Below are 24,717 nucleotides of genomic sequence, written 5' to 3'. Positions count from 1 at the left end.
GATATTTGTTCTACTAGTGAGAGTACAAACTAGCTGCTCCATTGCATTTGCAATTGCAATTGCAAAGTCAAGAAATCTTTGGCCCAGATTATTAGCGGTCATGTATTCCTCCCAATTAATGGAGGTGTAGTTAAAATCACCCAGGAGTATGGTATTTTGCTGGATAGTGAGTGATTCTAGTAACTTCAGGTATGATGTATAGGTTTCCTGGTTCATGGTGAGGGACCTGTAGCTAGAAAGAATATGATGATGGATTTTTCCCATGATTAGTTGGACATGGAGTAGTTCAAGTATGTTATATTGTTTGACCAGCCTTGAGGTGTGCTTATCCTTTATGAAGATAGACACACCTCATCCTTTTGCTCTTTCAGGTTCAGTGAGTGATGAGAATGTGTGAAAGGTGTTATAGCCACTCACTGCCTGAGTGCTTTTCAGGGCTTTGAACCATGTTTCAGTAACTGCACAGACATCAGCACTCTCCAGGGTGAGGAGAGCTTTGAGGGAGTGTAGTTTCTTGTTGAGACTCCTAGCATTGGGCAGTAACACCTTGAGCTTGTCCTGAGTAACTTTTGTTATGACGGAAGGTTAGTCTGTTTGGCAATGCCTAAAAAATGCACTATATGGGTGGATAATGTTTTGACCAATATCCGAAAGCCTTTAGATAACAGGTGAAGACCATATCTAGTAAATCAGCATGGTCTGTCAAGCATGTCCTCCCAGGCTGAAAATTATTAGACCCCTTTGGAATGACACTAGTAACTAAGCCAATTGATAAAGTCAATCATTTTCTACTGGTATTGTGGCATCATCCTTGGACATGTTAGAATGCTGCTCAATGCTATGCTCATATTTGCCTGTGGCATATATTCTGAGAGCTCAAGGAGGCACATCTCAGGTCATTCAAGCCCACATGGACTATGACTGAGTCATACTGGTACTTGGGGTAAGTGACCTGAGTGCCTACATGATCTGGAAGATCCTAGCCCCTGACTGGCAACTAACTGTACCTCCTCCTTATCCAGCCTGGTAAGAGGAACAGCCGTGTGCCTCATAATGGAGTCTGCTATGACCAGAATATTGGTTTGTGGATTGTTTTGTCTTATGGGCTTGGTAGTCGAGACACAATGAGATATGGCTTTATGTGTTGTGATGGGAATTGTCTTGTTTGTGTGCATGCAGAGTTTCTGTGGACTGCCCCTGAGTGGGCTTTGACTTTTGGGTAAGTTGCATGTGAGCACCTCCACATGTGTGGGTCAATGTGAGTGGTCCATTATGAGTACGGTGAGTGATGTATGTGAGTTGCTGATAACCTGTTTGTTGCTTTTTCTGTCTGTATTTGAGAGTCTTTCCTCCAATGGCAATGGGTAACTACATCTCTCACATACTGCATTTGTCTGTTTGATAATTAAATGTTTGTCAGTGTACATAAGGCAATTGTTATCTTGCCTTAGGATGCCCATATCTACCACGCTGGATGCAGAGATAGCAGGAAATTGCCCATCCATGGTTACAGGTCCTAATGTGTACTTGCAAGGGATAGGAGTTTTGGGTGTTTATAACTGAATGAGGGAAGAGTCTGTAGTTGGTGTAATCTGCAGCTAACTTAACTAGAGATGCTGACCATCACACAAACCAGATACTCTCTGATCAGTAATAATCCTGAGTGCTATAATAAGGTAAGGTAGGCCTAAATAGTCCTACCTAAATGTGTAAATGCTGCTCACAGCTCAAATTAGTTGACCTGTAAGTTATGCGGGACTGAGGTATAAAGTTCTGAAATGCTTTTAGTAAGGAAATTTCAACTTCTGGTGATTGTTTGTATACAGGGCACTAGTAACTACTGCTGTGCAAACAGCAGCTTCTCACAAATGTGAGACCTATATACAATCAGAAAAAAGCAAGTTTTATACTAACAATGCCCTAAGGCCAGTCAGGTAACCACACAGTATGCTTTTCACAAGCAGTTCCCAGCTCATATGGTGAAATCAGCTCTCTCCTGCCACAAGACTGCAGACTTTGACCTTCTTAATGTACAATATCTGGTTTGGAGCCTAAGTGTTAAGGCACCACAAACAGATGCCTAATACTATCTAAGAAACAGTAGATACAATCTATTTCAGTGTAGAACAGCAGCCCGTACTGCAGTTTGAAAATGTAACTTTAAACTTTAAAGAAGAGCAAATACAATAAATAGCACAGTAAAGTTTCACAGTATAATGAAAATAAGCAATGTTTCCAAATGTTTATGTCTGTACAGGGCACTGGCATAGTGAGCATCTCTGTGCAAATGTGGTAAATTTATACTACCACTGAAAATACAGTAAACTGACTAGTGAGTCCTCTGGCCAACAAAATTACTACACTTAGAGCTCTTTTGTGTGCTTCCCAACTTACATAGACAAGGTTAACACCTACTAGATGAATAATCCTAGTCCTCCTATTGTAAAAGCACAATAAAACAGTGGTCAGAGTGAACAAACAAACTTAAACTCAAGGAAAGGCAATAAGTTAACTCAAGATAACAGCAGTGTACTTTAAACAGCTTATAAATGTGTGATTATTCAATAAAAGTACTTTGCTTTGAAGAAATCAGCCAAGAGCCAGTGAATTGTGCAGTATTTATAAACACAGTAAAGACAGGGTAAGCTGATTAATAAACCCTCAAGTCAATAAAACAGCTACATGCAGGAATCTCTACTGTGTTTCCCCAACCTGTACAGACCAGGATACCACCCAATGCCACTAGATGGAAAATCTTCTCTCCTGTTTATATAAAAACACAGAAAAGAGTTTGCAAGAGTATAAAAATACACTAATTTATCCAACAGCTAGCTAGATAATGAATTCAGGGCAGGTACATCAGTAAAACAAACAATGTGAGGCAAAATGCCCTTTCTTTTTCAAAATAAGTACAAGGAAAGGCAAATAAATAACAAGACATAAACAGCAATGTGGGAAGGAGTGGAGCTTATAAAACTAAATTTGCTGTAAGGGTGGGCAGCTTAAAAATCACCAAGTTTAAAAAACAGATCAAGAAATGGAAGGATGGGTAAGAAAAATAACCAGCAGGGAGTCAGCAACAGTGCTTGTAGATTTTGCAGGCATTGAGTCTTATCAGAAAAGACAATACCACAGATATTCTCTATGTATTTAGGCATCACTCAAGAAACAAATTAGCCAATGGAAAAAAAATGTGGGATGTGCAGCCTGGATAATTTAAGTGTCAGTCTGCCACACAGAATAAAAACACCAGGCCAATCATATTTCTCAAAACAGAAACAAAATGGAATGGGTGAAACAGAAAGCAGCTCTATCAATTTAAGCAACTCACAGACTAATAGGAAATTTACTTTCCTCATCCAGCAGGGAGTCACTAACAATATTGTAGTTTTTTTCCAGGCTTTGAGTCTTATCAGAAAAGACAAGGCCACAATTACTTTCTGTGTATTTAAGTATCACTCAAGAAATAAATTAACCAGTAGAAAAAAAAACATGTGAAATGTGCACCCTGTGTAATTTGTGCCACATAGAACAAAATCACCAGGCCAAGCAGATTTCTCAAAACAGAAAACAAAATGGACAGGTGAAACAGAAATGAGCTCTATCAGTTTTAGCAACTCACAGAAAATAAAGGAGATTTACTTTCCTTGCCCAGCAGGGTATCACTGACAGTGCTTATAGTTTTTGCAGGCATTGAGTCTTATCAGAAAAGAGAAGGCCATATTTTTTCTCTGTGTATTTAAGTAACACTCCAGAAACAAACATGTCTCCAATAGGTCTAAGTATGAGCTGTGGGCTTCATGGGGCATAGATGGTGACCTACAGCTTGATAGGATATGGTATGGGACTTTGTCTATAGTAATCTGGATGGGGGAACTCCACTGTGCCATCTTGTTTTCTCAACCTAGAAGTATACTTGTTATGTAGTTTGAGACACCTCCACATTTAGTCCCTGTCAATACAGTTGCTGGTCTAAATGTGTTGAGGGCACTAAAGCCTTGAATTGCCAGGGTATTCTATGTGGCTTGTCTTAGTAACTGCAAAGATGTCCACATTCTCCAAGGTGAGGAAAGCATGGAGGCAGTGAAGCATCTTGTTTAGACTCATGGCATTGAGAAGTAACACCATTAGATTTCACTGTGTAGATTATGCTATATTGGAAGGTTTGTCAGTTTGGCATTGCATAAAAAAAATGCTCTATGGGTGAGGACAATGCTTTAGCCAATATTCAAAAGCCTAGAGAGGATAGGAGCAGAGCATCCTTGGCAAAGCAATGCTGTTTGTTAGCCATATCCTCCCATACTGACAAATAGTGTATCCCCCCTAGAATGACACCAAAAACCTAGCCAATTATTAAAGTCAATCATCTTCTATTCATATTGTTGCATCATCCTTGGAGAAAGTAGAAAGTTGCTCAGTGTTAGACTCCCATCTGCATGTGACACATAGTCCAAGAGCTCCATAGTGTCTCACCCTTTCTGTCTTCATGTAGTCTAGGGAGGTACATCTCAGGTCATTTACACCTACATGGACTATGACTTAATCATACTGGTACCTGTGTTGCAGTGACATAAGAACATGTGTACTGTGTCAGATCCTGTCCCCTGATACTTAACTGACTATTTTCTCCTTGCTCAGTATATCATATAATGGAGTTTCCTAAGACTAGAGCCTTGGGTAGTTTATTGGTATGCCATATGGGTTTGGTAATTGAGACTCTGCTGACTGCATATTAAGTGTTAGGTGTTGTTTTTCTTTGGTGCTTTCAGGTTTGCTGAAGATAATTTTTGCAGGTGCAATTTCTGGGAGGTCGTTGGGTTTGGGAAGATCGCATTTAAGTGCCTCAGCATAAATAGGTCTAGGTCTGAGGTACATACTATTTGTGGTGGGTGCAGCATGTGTGTTTCTGCCCAAATGATTGTTATTATGAGTGTGTAGGAAACAGTTTTGCCTCTAGAGACATTGTGCTTATACAGCACTTGCATTCAGTATTTGTTTCTATAAGGATTAAATGGTTATCCATGAACATTGTCTCAGTATACCTATATGTACCAAACTGGATGTGGAAAATTGGGAAAGTACATAGCCATGATGTCAGGTCCTTTATTGGATAAGATACATGGGTGTGGTGCATGAGGGTTTAACATAGGTGAGTTGGCAATTTTCTACTTAAGGTCTTCAAATGTTTTTGGTGCTGTTCCAACCAAGACCATGTAATATTTTTTTGTGCATCAGCTCTCTTAAAGATGATGTCAACTCACTGAAGTCTGGTATAAATTTGTCCAAATAGTTGGTCATGCCAAGAAAACATTGTAGAGCTTGAACATTCACTGGAGCAGGCATCTCAAGAATGGCTGCTTGCTTGGACAGATCTGGTCTCAAGCCAGTGTGCTAGTAAACAAATGACCTACATATGTAATTTCTGGTAGTCTGAATTCGTACTTCAGAGGATTGAGCTTTAAGTTCACCTCACATGCTCTGTCAAGAATGTTCTTAAGGTTTCTGTCATGCTCTGCTTCATTATTGCATCTGACCAATAAATCATCTACTATTATGGCACAAGGATAACCTGAAAAAATTTGCTGCATTGCACGCTGGAAGACTTCACTTGCAGAATTTATTCCAAATGACATCTTGAGGATTCTATAGCTGCCAAATGGGGTACTGAAAGTGGTCAACAATGAGGATTTGCAATCAAGCACCACTTGCCAAAATGAACTTTTTGCATCCTGGACAGAAAAAAACAGTGGCATTTGGTATTAGGGCTGCTTTGTTCAAATCTCTTGGGTCAATACATATTCTGATTTTGTCTACGCCTTTTTTTGTGGGCTGCTACCATGGATGACACCCATTCAGTAGGTTCTGTAACTGGACAAATTACACCCTGCTGCACCAGCTTATCCAGCTGAGCTTTGACCTTATCCTGCAAAGCTATCAGAATGTTTCTTGTTGGTCAGACTAATGGACTGGCCTTTAGGTCTAACCTCATAGAATACACAACTGGAAGTTTGCCCAACTTGTCATCAAAAACATCAGCATACTCTGAGAAAATAGCTTCAGTAAAATTGGAACTAAGATATATGTTTATATGATGAACTCCTTTGGTAAAATAAAGTAAATTCATTCTCAAACTGTCTTTGAGGCCCAGTAATGACTGCACAGGACTTCGGACTGCGTGGAATAAGAATCTGTAATAGTTCCTAGCCAAATTACATGAAAGGACTACTGAGCCCTTGGTTTGAATTTCTTCACCTCCATAAGCAACAAGTTTTGCACAACTAGCCACTTTGAGTTGTTCACCTGTTCTCACCTTAGCAAATGTGTCTACTGATATAACATTACACTTTGAGCCAGTGTCTACTTTAACCTCTGTAGATTTACCATTGATCTGGACAGTACAAAACACTTCATTCTTTGCCAACAAATTTATTGCATCAACCTTTTCACCAATTACTGATAAATCATCTATGTAGAAAGTAGAATTATGCTCTCTATATGATCAACTTGCTTTTATGAGTCACCCTTCTTTATAACTGTGTGAGGTTTACTTGATTTGCAAAACTTTTGAAAACGGTTCCATTTTTTACACTTGTAGCATTGCTGACCAAATGCTAAGCATTTTCCTCTTTTCGACTCATGATTGGCAACACAATTATGACAGTTAACAATAAATCTGGATTTGGGTTTTGCTGACTCACCCTTGTGCTGCACAGAGCATGTCATTTTTTGCTGCACAGAGCATGTCCTTTTTTTAGAACTTGCTAGAAAACTATGGAGTTTCCCTGCTAAGTGTGCAGGGGTGGCAGCTGCCATGTGTTTAGGCCTGCTTCTGCTAGCCACGTGTTCATGATGCCTACATTTGCTCTGGAGCCTGCTGAAACCATGCTCCTATCACATGCAAGCATACTTGAGTGCCTTTTTTGTAACTTCATGGATTTAGCAAATCTCAATAGCTTTGCTCAACATGAAATTACTGTCGCAAAGCAAAGTCTTTCTCACTGCAGCACTATTAATACCACAGACAAGTCTGCCCTTTATCAACTCATCTTTTAAGACATCAGACTAACACATTTTAGTTTTGTTTCTCAGGTCAGTTATATAAGCTGTAAAGGTTTCCACTGCTTTTTGAACTCTTGTGTATAACAAATGCCTCTCTAATGTAATATTTGTCTGGGGGTTACACATTTCCCTGAACTTGCGCTTCAAACACTCTGGGTTTTCCCTTGATTCAGCCTGTACAACAATATGATGGTTTTCACCTTCTTCTTCATATACTGCTGGTGCATGCACAAATGAACGCTCTCTTTCAATGGCCTCTGCCCCAGCTAGGTTTATCAAAATGAATGCCCTGGTGCTTGCATCTTTGTCAGAATAAGCTGCTTGTATAAAAATATCATACTCCTTCTCAAATATTCTCCAATTCTCTGCAATATTCTGATCAAACACCAATGGTGAGGGTTTTTGAAATCTGTCTGCATATTGACACATTCCAGCGAAGGCTTTTGCAAGTATGCATGAACATACACATATGCCAGAAATTTATGCCAGTATTTGTAACTATGCCCAATAGCCCAATAAGCCTCTGAATAACTGAACTTTGCAAAATAAGTCTCCCAGGCACTGTAATACTCTTGAAATCACTTTACTGTAAAAGTCACTTATCATTATAAGAAACATTTCAAAATAACTGCACTGTGCAAATAAATTGGGCAGAAGAAGCTCAGATTAAGAAACATTTCAGTTTAACAGCACCTTGCAAATAAACAGTACACAGCACACTGAAGCTTTCCCAAAATGGCTGTACTTTGCTAAATGACTCATTACAGTGCAAGAAACACTGTAATGGCAACATTTTGCAAATAAACACACCCAGCACAAGAAACTTTACAAAATGGCTGTAGTTTGACTATACTTTACGAAATAGTTCCACTTTTCACACAAATAAACTCTTCAGAATAAATACACAGTAATAAGCACACAGTTTAAGCACTTTTACATACTTTGAGATACTTCGAATAACTCTAGTTATGCCATGAATACAATGCAAAGTAGTACTTATGCCAAAACAGGTCTATGTTAAATATTCAAATGCTTAAAGCAGGGGCAAGCCCCCCTGCACCCCCCACACCCCTACTACTTAAATATACCAACTCCAAAATTGTGCTACAGTGTAGGAAATGGGAATTTTTTCATTTCCGCAATGTAGCACACTGAAGTGCGATCTCGGAGTTGGTATATTTAAGTAGCGGGGGAGTGGGGGGCACAGGGGAGCTTGCCACCCTGCTTACAGCCTTTACTTTTTCTTTTTTTGAAATTATTAATTTTTTATATGTTCGAACATTTAATTGTTCGATCACTAAAGTTCGATCTTTAGTGATTTGAACAATTAAGTGCTCAGACATATAACACAGACCTGCCAAAACATGATACTTTGCCAAAAAACATGCAGTCGCCTTTCTTTATTTATACTTAATGTGCCCTTTGTTATACTCCTTTTGCCTGTTTAATCTTTTTCCATGCCCATTTACTTTTCTTGTGCTCATTTTACTCTAAACATGCCTGTTTTACTTTAAACATGCTCGTTTTGCAATTCCAAGGTAATTCTGAACCCCTTATGTGCTTTACTGATAATTGTTTTATCAAATATCTTAATTTTAAACATTTTGTTTAATCCATAAACCTTTTATGCCTCTCGCTTGTTTAATGATGCAGTTTGTGCCCTTGTAATGCTCCATTTTATCTTTTTTTATAAAATAATTTTTTTTGTGCAAGTTTTCATTACCTTTGGTTCTTTTCTGGCCCTTTTTCATGTTCATTTCTTTTAATTTACCTTCACTGTTAAGCCTGCACCTCATAGCTCTTAAAAGCAGTCTCTGGAACCCTGGTTTTGACACCATGTCACTCGTCTAGTAAGGATAAAATAGACAAGTCTTTGTGGGTTCTGTTCAAGCAGCTTTATTATGTACAAACACATCAGAACTGAGGCTTAATAACTTTAACTTAGATAAACATAAACAGATTAGCTATTACACTCATACATACTCACTCTCTGGTTGCACTCACAAAATGGCACTGAAGCTAGCACGTGTTGACTATTTATATGCACATGCAGACCTTGAAATGCTTCTTAAAGGTACAGCATACGCACACTATTCTACACATAGTATCCATATCCATAAACAAGAGTTTCCAATATTTCACTTTTTGCATTATCTTTGACTTAGTGTCTTCCCACATAACGTTAGCTGCAATAACAGAATCCTTTTTAATCTATACACCAAAATACTTCATCTTATCATATCCCCATATGATATAATATGGGTATTACTAAACCAATTCATGTAAGGGTACATAATTCACTGCTAAAGCCTTTGTTTTATCTTCATTAATTTTATATCCCAAAAAGACTTAAAACTGTCTCAGAATGTTCCACAACTCAGAAATATCCTTCCTGGATTAATGACATACAAAGTAATATCATCCACAAACAAAGCCAACTGCTTTTGATTACCATACCAATTATATCCTTGAATTTCTTTTGCCAAATGGATCTAATTATAGAGCAAACAGTAACGGGGAAAGATGACACCACTGCCTGGCTGCTCTTCTCAAACACAGACACCACTGCCTGGCTGCTCTTCTCAAACACAGCCTATCAGAGAAAAACCCTGCCACTTCAGTACCTGCTTTGGATTCCTAATACATCCTCCTAATGAACCCTATTACTGTATCAAGGAATCCAAATGCGTCCTTTACCTTACACATAAAATCCCAGCTTACTCTGTTGAATGCTTTCTCTGCATCAAGACCCACCGACAACAGCAGTACTTTCCTTCTTTCTGCTTCCCTTTGGATCATCATTGTTCTATTAATGTTGTCAAATGTTTGCCTCTCCTCCACAAAAACACAGTAATCCTTATCTGTTAATTGTGGGAATACCTTTGTCATTTTCTTAGCTAATATGTGCTTTTTCTTTTTTTCCTCGGTCCTCTGCTTTATACAAATTTTCATAACATTTCTGAAATATCTTTAATACATTTATAGGATCTGTAGTTTCTTTTTCTTGTTATAGGCTCCCTTAAGTTTAGCAACAACCCTTTCTAATTTATTTTGCCTAAGTTGTTATGCTAAAAGTTTTTGTGCTATGCTTAACAAAAGTCTTTCTAAACTCATGCATACTTTGACCTTTGTCAGCCCCAGGCTCTACATAGTTTGTATTACTTCTTAATGAAATTTCTTAGTTTTATTTTTTTCTTTTATTTCTTCCCTATTTAATCACCATTACCATTTCATCCCACTCGGTAGCTAAAAGATTGAAAATTTTGAGAAATATGTTGCTGGCAAAGTAGAAACGAGTTTCAGATATAAACATGCATTTTATCAAGTGTGAGGAAGAGAAATCATTTTTATTAAGGAATGCAAAATATGGCAAATGAGTCTGTAACCAAAAAGCTTGCATTGGTGGCACAAAGCCTTTAAGTTATTTATTTGTAAGGAAAATAAGGCACCTTTTCAGAAGCATGACACCAAATTGTGTGAGTCATGGCACTTTGAAAAGTAAACTGCAATTTAGACAAATAGCTGTGAATTCTGTTGTATGTTTAAAACATCCTTGATGGGGGGATGCACCTCCACAACACAGATACTTGCATATGGTAATTCAGAAACCACTGTACCTCAGAGTAGGTAGAGTACTCCAAGGTACAATAGACATAGTTGGAATATATCCACCCCAAGTACATTTGCAGATTCAATTCTAATATTCTGAGGATTGCAGCTAGAGACCTAGGATTTACCTCAGGCACCTGAAAAGAATTGAAAGAGTGAATACAGTAGCAGAATAGTCCATAAAGTATTTGAAGGCAAAATATCAGCCCAACATATGAGCACAGAAATATATAATTAATAAAGATTTTAAGCTTAACAGATGCAGAGTATGATGTAGTGTCTTCTCCCTGTTCAAAGTGATTATTCTTTTTTTATCACGTGAAGTAAATGGATCATAAGTTGCTTAATTGTGAATACAAGAATTAGAAATGAAAGACATAGCTTCAGATAGTTGGAAACAAAAGTCCCAGCTAAATTGAATCATTTTACTTGTCAAAAGGTTGGTACAGTGAAAAAATTCAAAATATGCATGAAAAGAGTGATGACTGGCTTTACAAGATTAATTTACTGGTCTGGGTTGTTTTCTGGGAGTTTATTATAGCCAGATAAATTCTGTTTAGCAGGGACATATACACCAAGTAAAAGCCCTAAAGAATAGAAATAAAATGGAGTTGATTAGAATGGAAAACATGAGCGTGATTATGGAATAGCCTAATAACTGGTTAAATAGTATCACTACTGTTGAAAAGTTTAACAAACTTTGCATGATGCATGGCTCCATAAGCTCTTAACAAGGAAATATTACATGTATTGCATGCAATTGAAGAACTAGTTTCTGCTATGCCACATGTAAAATATTTATATTATTTGATGCTAACCAGGTAGTAAAGCATTTATCTTTACTTGATGCTAACCAAGTATTCTTGGAAGTTAAGCTAGATGAAGTGAGTCACAAGTTGTAAATATATATATATATATATATATATATATATATATATATATATATATATATATATATATTATATATATATATATATATATATATATATATATACACACACACGTGTGTGCCATTAGGAAGATACAGATTCATAAAACTTTTAATTAGTATTTCATCTGTGTCTGACTTATTTCAGGCAACTACTGCACATATGATTGAGTACTTTGAAGGTGCTGTTAATATTATTAATAATGTACTATACTACACAGGTACGGGATGTGACCAGAGAAGAGCATGACAAATGAATAATTCAGTTACTGATTAGACTAAAACAATGCAACCCTAAGGTGCTTAAATTCAAGGGTAAAATCAAAGTCAAAGTTATGGAATTGAGAGATATGGGTGATTAGCTTCAGAGGGTTTATGACTTTATGACTGCCACTCCAATTGCAACCCGAACAACCCAAGATCAACCAGCTTTGGGGCTAGAAAAGTTGCCAAGGGATGGTAAAAATGACTATCTAATACTATTTCCCCTATCCTAGGGAGGGGAGGAAATCTGTCTGCTGCATTGCTGACACTCAGTGGAGACTGGTTGTCATGGAAAGGGCAGTATGAAGGCCTGGATGTACATCGGGGTGACAATCTGTAACCAGGAAATTGCCTATATGCTGAAATATGCATGTGTCTGCAGTTTGGTTTTGCAGAATGCTGGTGTCAAATTACTGTGCGGTTGGGGATGATAGGTCCAACAGAATACTGATGGCTGCTTGCGTAATTACCTCCTCTGGCAATTTGTCACCTGAAGTGGAATAAATGGGCCAACCAGGAAACAATGGAGCTTGCAGTTAGCAGGCATGGCTATATAAAGACAAAGGAAAGGTCAAATGGTGGTACATACACCTCTGCCTGAAGATAAAGAGGTAATTCTGAGATTTGTAAGAATGCTACAATAAATTTTAAAGCTGACGATGAATATGTCAGAAGTGTGTGTGCCACTAAGGAGATTAGAATAAAATTATGTGAAATGCTACTAGAGTGGAGAGGAAAAAAAGAGTTTAGAATTACATAGTTAGTGACAGACATACCCACAATTAATTATGTTGATGTGAATTAACCAGTCACATTATAAGTAAATATAAGCCAGAAAAGAACTGATACAGTGATTTTACTAGAAAGTAAACTAGCTGCCTATGGCTCAAGAGCTTTTACAAAATTATTGAAGATATGCTCAGACATCAAAGAGCTTCTAGCCATGGTATATGGCTGAGAAAGTTTCACGAATACATTTATGAAAAAGAAGTATTAGTAGAAAGTGATTCTACTAAATATAAACCATTGCAGAGTATATTCAAGAAGTCATTGCATACAACCTTGCTCGTGTTGCAAAGACTGCCAATGTGTTTTCTGTAATGTGATCTGAAAATGTGCTACAAGTCAGGAAAAGGGATGCATATTTATTAATTTAAGTTTGTTTACTGACCTAGGATATGCAGAGTCACCATGCCTGCCAGAGCAGTAAAAATATCTGCTTGGAAATTAACTGAAAATTTATCAAGTAATGCTGCAATTACCCATAGCTAAAAAAGAAAAATAATTTTAGAAATATACCAGAAATGATCCAGAGATGTAATTTCTTAAATAAGTTATTATGAGAAATTAAGCAGAAGACTGTTCTCATAATTACTGCTTATGGTGCCAGATTTCCTAGCTATGCTTTCAAGGATATAGTTTTCAGTGCATGGATCACACTTTTTCTCTTAATATCTCTTAACTTCACAACTTTTGATACGCCATACAGTAAACACACTGTAATAAACAGACAAAATAGATCAGATATACATCCTATAAGTAATTAAACAAACCTCCCCCAGTGTTGCTCCACAGTCTTGCTGTATCTGAATAAGATGGCATAGGTTTTGTCAGATTGTTATATTTCCATTATCATATTGTTAAAACTGCAGACACCAAAGAAATGAGAAGATAAAGGTAATATTTATTAAATATGAATATATCTCAAAGTGTCTCTGTAAGGAAAGATACTTTTGTCACAGATAGTTTCAAAAATGTTGAATTTTCTAAAGAAGCCTCCAGAAATATGTCCAAAGAGATGATCAAAGAGTTATCTGCAGGAAGATGTTACTTACGTGACTGGTTCATTCACAACAAAATAATTCATTGTGGGCACTTTTGTCACTTACTATGCAATTCAATTCATGAAGCAAGAAACACAGCCTTCTTTCTCATTTAAAGAAGAGATTGTTTGCATACAAGGCTTACTGTTTCAAAGCAGATAAATTGATTCATAGCATCAACTCAGTTAAAGAAAAAAACAATGGCAAGAATGCATGAGTCACAGAAGTGAAAACAATTATGAGATGTGTTATTTTGCCAGGAATCTCTGCATAAGGAAATTAAGTTTTAAAACTATGATGTGTCTAATGCTTACCGCAAAGATTAAAATTAGGGATTCCTACATCCATACCGCTCAGTCTGCAGACATTAAAAAGAGGTACACAGGCCCTTAAAAATTAAAGGAAATCAAGCCAAAAATCTGGACGTCTAATTAGCATAAAATATGAATACCAAATAGCCTATAACTTACCCACTTCCAATAAGAATGTCCGATACAACTCAAAAACATGTTTAAAAAACAGACAGTGAGAAAAATGAACTATATTGTAAACTTTTACCACACAAAGTAATATATTTTTGCTTCTGAAAAAGGGAGATGTAAGATGAATGTCCTCTTTCTTTAGATTATTGGTGCCACTAGCATTTTGGTCATTGTAGTGTTGTTTTGTGTATACTAGACATCTTGAAAAAAATCACATGTGATGAGGGGGGATTCAAAAAATTATGTGAAGGAGTAAATGAAGCCTAAAAATATAGACATTCCTCCAAAAATAATAACATCATGTTCAGGGGTAAATCAAGTTTGAAAATGTGTATGTTCCTTCAAAATAAAAATAGTTGGGATGTTTGTCTACATCTATTTTTTGTTGACTCCTGAAAATCAAAATCAAATTAAGATACCCTGAAACACAATCAATAACAAAAGATTCAGAAAGAATGTGAAGTGAAGAAAGGAGGTAAGCTGAAAATTCATACAGCTGATATAATGGGAAGCAATCAGATGCAGTTGTTTTTAAGAAATTTGAATAAACACCCAGGATTCTTTGCTATTTAAAATGCAGATACCAAAGAAATGAGGAAAAATGTAATAATTTTTCAAGATGACTATATTTCAAAGAGGCTCTGTGAGACAAATTACTTCATCAAAGATGTTTTTAAAAATGTTGAATATTCAAAAGAACCATCCAGAAAGGTGTCAAAAGAGATGACCAGACATCTGCAGAGGAGGTTACAAAATAAGAACATCCACTTGGATTATTAAGTTACACGAAGATAAGTTTCTGAGTACACCATCATCAATTGCTGAGACCTCAGAAGAATTTGTTAAAAAGCCAGATATCCTGATAGGTTATCAAGTGAAATACAAAAATATGTGTTGATGATGTCCCTAACTGATTATATCCTGCTAAACTCTGATAGTGGTCTCCTTACAGGTGCCCTATTTATAGACCTGACAAAGGCATTTGACGTCATTGACCACTATCTTCTCCAAAATAAACTAGTTGAAATTGGTATCAGTCCAGACACCACTCCCTGTTTTAAATACTTCCTCATTGACTGACATTTCAGAGTTAAAATAGGATTCTCCCATTCAGATTCTGCATCTATTACCAAAGGTGTACCATGAGGATATATTCTTGTCCCCTCACCTTGCCTATATTCATTAACAAACTTCCTTGTGACCTCCCCCATCTCCCCCTTATCATCCATGCTGATAATGTCATCATTTACCAATGATGTTACTCTCATACCAGTATTCAATGCCAACTCCAGTCAGACTTACATGATCTCCACCACTATAAATTACTTCTCAACCTCTTCAAGACCAAAATTATGCTTTTTGGAACTCCACAGAAAATTTACCAAAAAACAGACTCTTTATCTATCTTTGACAGAACCATTTCATAGAAACAAATCTCACCTTCAAATACCCAGGACTATGGATTGATCAGTCAGTAAATGTCCATTTCCAAACAGACAAAGTGAGAGACAAAATAAACCTCCTCCTCCTCTTCTCGGCTAAAAAAAGATCTCCTCTTTTCTATCTCAACCAGCCATTGGCAAAGGTGTTCTCCTTTCTCAACTTGAATATGCACTCCCAATGTTTGTTGCTGCATCCAAGAAAAAATTGCCACACACCAGACTATCTCTAACAGCATCTGACAATTCATTACAAACTCACCTCTTTGTATCATAGTATCACTGTAGAAAAAGCCAAATGGCTACCCATAAAACAAAGATCTAACCTACTTTTTGGATCCCAACTCTACAAACCACTCCAGTTCCACACATTTATTCTCCTTGCAGCTATACTTCAAAAAAAAACTTCTCATACACCCTGAGACACTACTTAGAAGCCGCATCACCTCTCATTACACCTAGGGCCAAATCCACAGCACTACACATGCTTTTTCCTCTCAGGCACCTACTCTTTGGTAAGCACTCCCCATCAACATTAAGAAAATCAGCACTTATTCCAAATTCATAATAGTACTCAAAAAGTACTTCATCCAAGCCAAATGCTCCTGCTTTAACATACATCATATCACCTAACTTATCTGCTTTCCAAGTCTCTTCTCCTCTCTCAAGATTCACTGAAGATTAACCCACTTTAGAAACTAATGCATATATTGTATATTACCCTCTGCTTGGTTATGCATTGCATTGTGCTTGTCCACTGGAATGTGCATACACAGTTTTTTCTATGTAATTAGGCTGAACAATTCAGTTATTGCTTACATGTCTGTATTTTTTGTTTGTGAGATGTTTTGTATTTCACCCTAGCTGAGCCTGAACTTTTCAATATTGATCAGTACGCTACCCCAATAAACAAATATAAATAAAATAAAATAAACTGGAGTGGTCCAAGGATTCTTTTCAGTTATGCCCCAGACCACATAGACAAACACACAAAACAATGCATTGCAAATAGCCAGTCGAACTGCATAATATGTACACATAAGTCAATACTGCTGAAGTGGAATGAAAAAAATTGCAGTAGCACATTTAGGAGGAGTGTAAAATATATAGAATAAGGATATATAATGATTAAGCAAAGATGTAACAGAATTTGAACCATAAACACGAATAATACTTTAAAAATCAGTCAGAAAAATCTTAAAACGTTTAAATACACATGGGAAGTATACAACTGACTAACTTAGCATGAGTTTGTAAAAAATATTGTTAGGTGCCGAGAAGATAGCTGTCACAGAATAATAGATAGGTCATCTGGCACCCCATGCAGTTACTCAGACTGGCACCCCTCAACTTAAAATTGCAAATCACCACTGCTCTTGCACTTATTCACTCCTATAACTGTAGCAAGCTGCTTGCTACAAATGTAAAAAGCAGTTTGTTACAGTTATCACCACACATTCATCACATCAATACTGTAGTGGCACTCATTTATGTACCTGGAAGACACACTATCCTTACAGCTTCATAAATCAGTGCCAGTACTGCACACAAGCACAAATGGCCTCTGCTGATGGTGCTGCCTAAAAGCTTGCACAGAGGGCAGCCCCACTCTTTACCAGACATGTACATTTGTAAGCACTCACTTTGGCTACTCTTTATTTTGACAATCTTACTTCATCAGATTTGTTTGTACATTGCACTGCATTCTGGCAAATGTAAATGCCTCTACTATATGCAAATTAAAAGGAAAATACCTTCATTCTTTTGTGTAAAATGTATCTCTAAAACCTTTGGTATATGATTACCTAAACTAATATTGCCTTTCCTTATCTACTAATGAAATGTAAACTATTACTTTGTAGTTTATACCTCTTTGACTAATAATTGTATGCCCTAGAATTCTTATTACCTATATATATATATATATATATATATATATATATATATATATATATATAGATATATATATAGGTGTGTGTGTGTGTGTGTGTGTGTTTGCCTGCACTATTCCATGGTCATTGTTTAAAATGGTTCCCAGGACCAGTGCAGTCATCTGGTCAAGGAATCAGTCAGTAAATAAAAATGTATTTATATTATTTTTAACTGAGCAGCTTCAAAATAACGTTTTATCTTTTATTCTTGAAAAAAGTGGATGTAATATATCGTGTTTTTGTAAGTATTTGGCACCCTTAGAACTGTTTAGATTGCCACTATGTAAATCATATGTCCAGGTTTCTTGTACACAAGTCAAGCAATCTAAAACAAAAGCTATTAGAGATGTCAACTATGCACCTCCTGTCTTTCTTATTTTATATTGTTGAATGTCAAATGTTACACAGTGCAGGTCCTTGGATAAAAGTTCCAGTGTTGACAATGTAGTGTGGATCAGGACACGGGACTATTGATTCTAACTTGGTGAATATATAAGATTATATGGCACTTATTTCCACCGTGAGCTGCCAGTAGCCAATATGAATACTACTTTGGGACAGCTACACTGTAAATAGGTCAAAAGTGTGGTTGTATTAGTCTAATCGAGAACAATGTAAAAATAAATAAAAATCCTTTACGAGTTTTAGTAATGAAAACATTTTGTATTTTGTTACAGTTTTATTTAAAGACAAAAATGAAGAAAACAAAATACTATAAACTAAAAACACACACTTAACACGCATCTACGGAGTTAAATTTTATACATGCATAAAGCATAAGTCTTGTATGTACATAAAGCAGACACTTTTTCTTCCGGCACATGTAGTCGTGGCCGAGTGGTTAAGGCGATGGACTAGAAATCCATTGGGGTCTCCCCGCGCAGGTTCGAATCCTGCCGACTACGAAAATCTTTTAGTTCTCGCAAAATTGCTGTCTCTTAAACTTAATGAATCATGTTGATAATAATTTTATCACTGTAACTTGTTAATATTTGTTCGTTTATTGGACAAAAGCCTTCCCAAATGCTCGACACTCAACGGATCAGAAAGCGTTATTTCCTTGATACTTAATTTAGAATAAGAGCCGGATGCAAATGAACGCGTCCTGCCTTTATTACGCCAGCTTGCAAAGTGAGTAAATTAATGTATTTATGTAACTTGTTTCACATAGAAAAGAAGCAAAAATAAAGTAGCAACTAAGGAACGAAGTACCCATTCAAAGGAACACGCACGTTTTAATCTTAGGCGTCGTGCGCGTGCTCAGGGTCCCAATTAATAAGGTACTGTACAGCCGACACGGCGTATTATTCGTAGGCGTGTGCGTGGCTGGGGTCCCAAGCAACAGTATAGTTTACAATAGCAATGGCGGACGATCTAGATTCTCTGCTGGATGAGGTGGAATCTAAGTTTTGTAACACTGTGTCCGTTAAAACATCCATGGCTGGAGGAAGCCGTCAGGTTGGCAGTAATGCTGAAAGCAGAGGAGCAAGCAAAAAAACGACTGTTGTGAGGTAAACACGTTAGGGCATAAAAAATAAACCAACTATTGAAATGCACTGAAACAGTTATATGGTTTGTATTCTCTTGACGCAGTTAGTCCCTCATTTCGTAGAATATCTTGTGTTTTGCCTTATAGTTTGGTCTGCTTATAAAGTCTGCAGTTTTCTGGGAAAAATAATGGTTGCTGCTACTAAGCAGTGACGAGGGTTTTGAGTTCAGACTTCATATCCTTCAGAAATGCACACCAATACAAATTAAGCAATGATAAAGTTCAGATTTCATATGTTTAATAAAACGCACACCGATACAAAACCTGTTGTCCCAGCAACTTTTTAAGTGTATAACAGCAGTACTTAAAATTTGCCCCTAATTTTGGGTGTTTGTACCCCCAGTATTATTGGCTTTGCCCAGAATTCTTGAGCTAATTGACAAATATGGGTGTATTTGATTGTTCAGTAAATTATTTCATAGATCTTTGTGTCTAATTTTTTTTTTTTTTTTGGGGGGGGGGTGGGTCATAATAGATTAGATTTGGCTATGAGTTTATTTATCTGTTTGCCTCCTAAATTAATGTAAGAGCTGTATGTGTTCCTTAAACTCCTCCCACAAATAAAGAGGGATGGATGGAGGGAAGATCTAGTTGTACCCTCGCCCATATCTCTCAACAAGTCGTGGACAAATTCAGAAATAATTAGGGCCGATTGGCGACACGTGTACAGTATCAGTACTATCAACTTGTGACATTGGAAAAATAAGATAATGTGAATTGATATACATTTTCTGAAGTAAAAGAAATCTACAACTTTAATTATTTGTTTGACATTTGTTTACCGGGTAAGTCCGACTGGGCCAGAAAGTTCCAAATGGAGGCCCAGCTCCACAATCACAATCTTACAAAAATTGAGCACAACTATTTTAAATCGCCAAGTGTCATATTACACTACAAAACACAACAGTGAAAAAACTTTAATGAGAAAAACAAAGAAGGTATGTTTCAGAGTAGAGTGCAATAAAAACAATAACATGAGTTGGAGAAAATATGTGAGGAAAAACTCTAATCATATTTGTTAAATAAATTAGTATGCTATAAATGAGACCTGAGACAATTCTAGTAAGATATTGGTGATTACATGATTAGAAACAGTGAGGGAAATTGAGTGATGCCTTTGAGTGATGCCTTAATATGAGATGGTGAACAGTTCATGTTATGGTCATAGAAAGAAGGATGGAGAGAAGGAGATTATAAGAAGAGGACAGGGTAAGTTGTCTTCAGGTAGCTTAGTGTGAGTAGTGAGGAAGAAGAAAGAGGTAGAGGAAAGGGATGAAGTGGATAAGGTAAGGTAGTGTGAAAAAGATAATAAAGGAGTGGAGTAGGAGGCTGGAGAGGGTTGTGAAGTGTGAATTTGAAGTTTAAGGGGGTGAGTGAAGTATAGTAAGTTCAGCCAGAATTGGCACAAGAGCAAGTCCAAGATTTTGTAAAGTATTCTTTTAGGGAGCTTTTAAATGTGGTTAGGTTAGAGGCAAAGAGTTCCATTTTTTTTTCTACTGAATATGAGTATAGGCTTTGTCCAGGGTATTTATTCATTTTATTTATGGTGAGAAGTTGTAAGTGTAATTCACCACCTTTTATCCAAAAGCCACCAGTTTTAGGTGGGATTAAGAAGGATGGAGCTAAAATTTGAGTCAAAGTCTGGGATGAGAAGTATGCCCTCACCATTGCTCTACGATTGAAGTAATTCTAACCAACAAACCAGGTAATGCACTAGAAGTTGGACAGATGGGTCACTCATGAACAACAACGTTGTTAAAATTACATTGTAATTTTAACAATTAAGCACTTTCACCCCCAGTAAGCAGGGACTTCACGAGAAGACATAGTTTCTTCTTTTAATCATAGTTCAAATTAACACTACAAAAATTAAAGGAGTCTTTCGTCAAATACTATTAGCATTCAGTTTAAATTGCCAAAGTAATTCTTTGTACTGTAGTTTGGTTTCCCACCCCAACCACCCCCAAATTTATGTTAACTTTTTCTAATATCGCAAACTTAAAGTCCTTGTATTTTTTACATAATTGCACATGATTAAATGGAGCACTGTTGCCATTCTTATTCTTTATATTATGATAGGACTCGTAAATCTTTTTTCCTTAATGGCTGTTCATAAAAACAGAGGCAAGCTGAACATTTAGTGATGTACACCATAGATGAGGTAGAGTAGCTCCCCTTTTTCAGGATCAAAGTTGTCCCCAAGAGGGTTTTTAAGTGTTAAGGATTTTCCTTGTAAAATATAGGAGCACTGTTTACAAAAGCTACATTTTGTTATGAAGTTATTAGTTGTCCGTCTTTATTAAGGGTTTAAGTAATCCAATAATACTTGCAAAGTTTAGCATTTGTATTGGCTATGAGTCTTTTCAGGTGGCAAACATTGCTGCCTGAATAGGAAACTGTTAGGTTGTTGGATGGATTACCTTGTTAAAACACATTTAGCTAGAGGCGAAATATGCTGTAAGTCTGGTTTTCTCAGTGTGCACAAAGTGGTTGAGAGTAAATAATATTGTGAAGAAGCATTGGCAGCACTTTCACAATTTTGCATAATAGCTGCTGTTACTCTATTTCAGTGATCCACAAAAACATATGAGCATAAACAGAATATGCACTACTGTCCTGGATATGGGTCTGTAACCTCCACATCCAAATTAGATTGCAAACTGTTCACTTACTGAGCTACACTACTTTTTCTGTGAACCATTGTCTCTGAGCCATAGTATCCACTGTAACCATCTTTCACACAAAGTATAATTTCACACACATGGACACACAATTTCCAAGGAAGGCTGGTAGAATGCTTCTAGTTTTCCCAAAACCTTCTTGCTCGTCCTGGTAATACTGCCACCACCCTGATGAAGGTCAGTGGTTTCCAGTTACCGTTCTACTCTTACCTTACCAATTAATAGTAGTCAGCTGAGGTTTGTTATTCCTCAGTGCAAATAATTGTTACTGTGTTCTCAACTAAACAATGTGCATACAAATATTTGTAGTAAAAAAATAGCCATAAAAGCTTAAAAACGAATACATTAATTTTACTTAATAAAAAATGGAGTAAATAGAGAGTTAAAAAATATATATGTAGGGTGGCATACAAGGAAAATTGAAAGAGAATGCAATAAACATATGATGCATACAGCAAAACCTAGGTCTAGCTGTCTTAAGTTCCCTAGCTAGCTGGAACAAGAAATGTTGCCCCTTGGATAACAACTAGTTTTTCATAAATAGAATAAATCTACAAGCAAGTCGAAATTACTAATTCAACATTTCTTCTTCTTCCTTTTTCTCACAGCTATTTAGTAAAAGTACTTTTCCAGTTTTGACTTGTGACTTCATTGCTGCTATGGAAACAGATCTTAAACCAGATAGCCTTGCACCCAAACACAACAGTCAGTTTGTGGAAACACCTCTGCAGCTGTTTCTTCTTGAGCTGAATCCTAGTTGGGTCTTAAAAAAAAGTTCCAATAGCCTTTACATTCCAATATTGTTTTGTCCTTGTCTGTTATATTAGAATAATGTGCCATCCTGTCTTGGGAACTAGCACCTCTTTGTTTTTTAACATCTGTGCCAACAAAAGTGTTTATCAGGAGAATATACATTGCAGATAAACATGGCAAAAACGGAAGAGAATAAGCAAAGAAAAAAGTGATTACATGCTACTGCTACATTCTGCCTGACAAAGATAGTTCATAGATATTAATTTTAGCTTGGTATTACCACTGGCTTTTTGGCAGCTCATTCTTCTTTGGTTCCTCTCTTAAACTGAATCACATTAAATTATTAGTGTGGAAAAACATTATGTATCATAATTGCTGTGATGTGTTTTTCTGTGCTGCATTGGTGTTACAGTTGTGTTTTTTCATGATTGCTAAATTAAGTAAGCAAGGTGGGTGGTTAGGTGTGATAGTAGATGTGTGTGCATGCAGAATCCCTCCCATAAAGCTGTTGACATGAACAGAGTAGAGCATAGGAGTGAGTGTTGTAACTTGGAAATATTGTGCCCTAAAATGGGCACTGTGGCCTCTCTGGACAGGGCTGTTGCCAAGCATATGCCATGTAAGCCATAATATGCATGTTAATTAGTGTACATTGCTAGCTGTTGAATTAAAGGGGTTTTAGTGGGTAGATGTATCCCATGGATTAGAACTGGAAATGGCAAATAGCTGTTCTGATCAGGGATGTTGCCAGGTGTTGTGCATGTCGTGTCACTGATGCCAAACAGCAGAAAACAGATTTAAAGATGTAATGTACTTGTTTCTTTCTTATTTCATAGTATTGACCAATTTGGAAAGCAGTCTGTGTGATTCCTGTGGCAAGAAAATGTGCTTAAGTGTAACCTTTCAGAAGATGAAAGGAAAGAATGCATCACACTTGTACATGAAATATGGTGCAACTTTCTGTAGTTTCTCAGGAAGGGCTTAATTGCTTGCAAATGATTGTCACACCACAGTTCGGAGTTAGGAAAACCAGTGGCAATAAACATGCATTAATTCGTTATGTGAGGAGTGCAACTTTCTGTAGTTTCTCAGAAAGGGCTTAATTGTTTGTATATGATTGTCACACCACAGTTTGGAGTTAGGAAAACCAGTGGCAATAAACATGCATTCGTTTATTATGTTTATTATGTGAGCAGTGCAACTTTCTGTAGTTTCTCATGAAGGGCTTAATTGCTTGCATATGATTGTCACACCACAGTTTGGAGTTATGAAAACCAGTGGCAATAAGCATACATTCATTTATTATGTGAGCAGTTAATAAAATGTATCATGTTTACTCGTGGCTGGTCTTTTGTTTCTCTGTGCGGGCAAGAAAGTAATGTAGTATGATGCAATGTTATTATACCTTTTTTGTGTGGGAAAGAAAATGCTATAATCTGATGATCCCTGTTTTTGTGGCGTGAGTAGAATTATATGTGCATGTGCTTATGGTTTACCTACAATCCATTGAGAAGGTAGCATTTTAAAGTTAAAAAACTGCTGGTACAGCTGCTGTTCATGCATACTAGCTCTCATTTTTTAGTACGAGATTGCAGTACAGTGGGGATTGGGGGGATATACCATTTCTCTACTGTATTGCAATGTCTGAGTTGATGTATACTTGGCTGGGGTGCAGGGGGCTTTGAATATTTGTGATTTGAAGTATTGTTTATTTGAACCTTTCATTCAACAGGTGTTCAAGGTTTAGATACTTTTGAGTGTTTTTTCATAGGCGTGTGTGTGTGTGTGTGTGTGTGTGTGTGTGTGTGTGTGTGTGTGTGTGTGTGTGTGTGTGTGTGTGTGTGTGTGTGTGTGTGTGTGTGTGTTAGTATGTATACAACATTATATATAGATAAATACACACATGTATTTTGTAACTAAAATCAGGGAAAGTATAGTTGTGTAATATCTTACCATAGCAGTAGATGTCCTTGCCTTCACCCCTGCAGTATTCATTACAAATGGGGATTCCCTGCCATGAAGCCCACCAACTGACCAGTTTACCAAAGTCTACAGTTGCTTTAAGTTACGCTGAACATCACCTACACACTCCTTGTGTAGAGTAGGGCATAAAGGTGACATTCAGGCATACCATCCTCAGAACTGATTGCCCCACAAGGAACAGCAGTCAAAGGAAAACCTGCACATCCAAGAAGGACA

The 24,717-nt window shown here is 36.9% G+C and overlaps 1 protein-coding gene and 1 non-coding gene across 2 annotated transcripts in view; both read left to right on the top strand.

Annotated features, from left to right (window-relative positions):
• The first annotated feature begins 18,358 nt into the window (after positions 1–18,358).
• On the top strand, positions 18,359–18,440 carry TRNAS-AGA. The gene has a single exon. It is a non-coding gene; the product is annotated as a tRNA-Ser (tRNA).
• A 314-nt stretch (positions 18,441–18,754) lies between these two features.
• The window catches only part of LOC122797130 (protein C8orf37-like), a 205,297-nt gene continuing 199,334 nt past the window's right edge, over positions 18,755–24,717 (top strand). The window contains exon 1 of the mRNA XM_044065928.1: positions 18,755–19,046. Within this exon, the coding sequence (XP_043921863.1) occupies positions 18,898–19,046 (149 nt within the window). The 5' untranslated portion in view covers positions 18,755–18,897. The remainder of the gene's footprint in view (positions 19,047–24,717) is intronic.

This window comes from Protopterus annectens, chromosome 3.part0, assembly GCF_019279795.1.
Source record: "Protopterus annectens isolate FY-2018-M chromosome 3.part0, PAN1.0, whole genome shotgun sequence".
NCBI lineage: Eukaryota > Metazoa > Chordata > Ceratodontiformes > Protopteridae > Protopterus > Protopterus annectens.
Note: the sequence above shows the minus strand (reverse complement) of the source record. Positions and strands in the feature narration are given on the sequence as shown.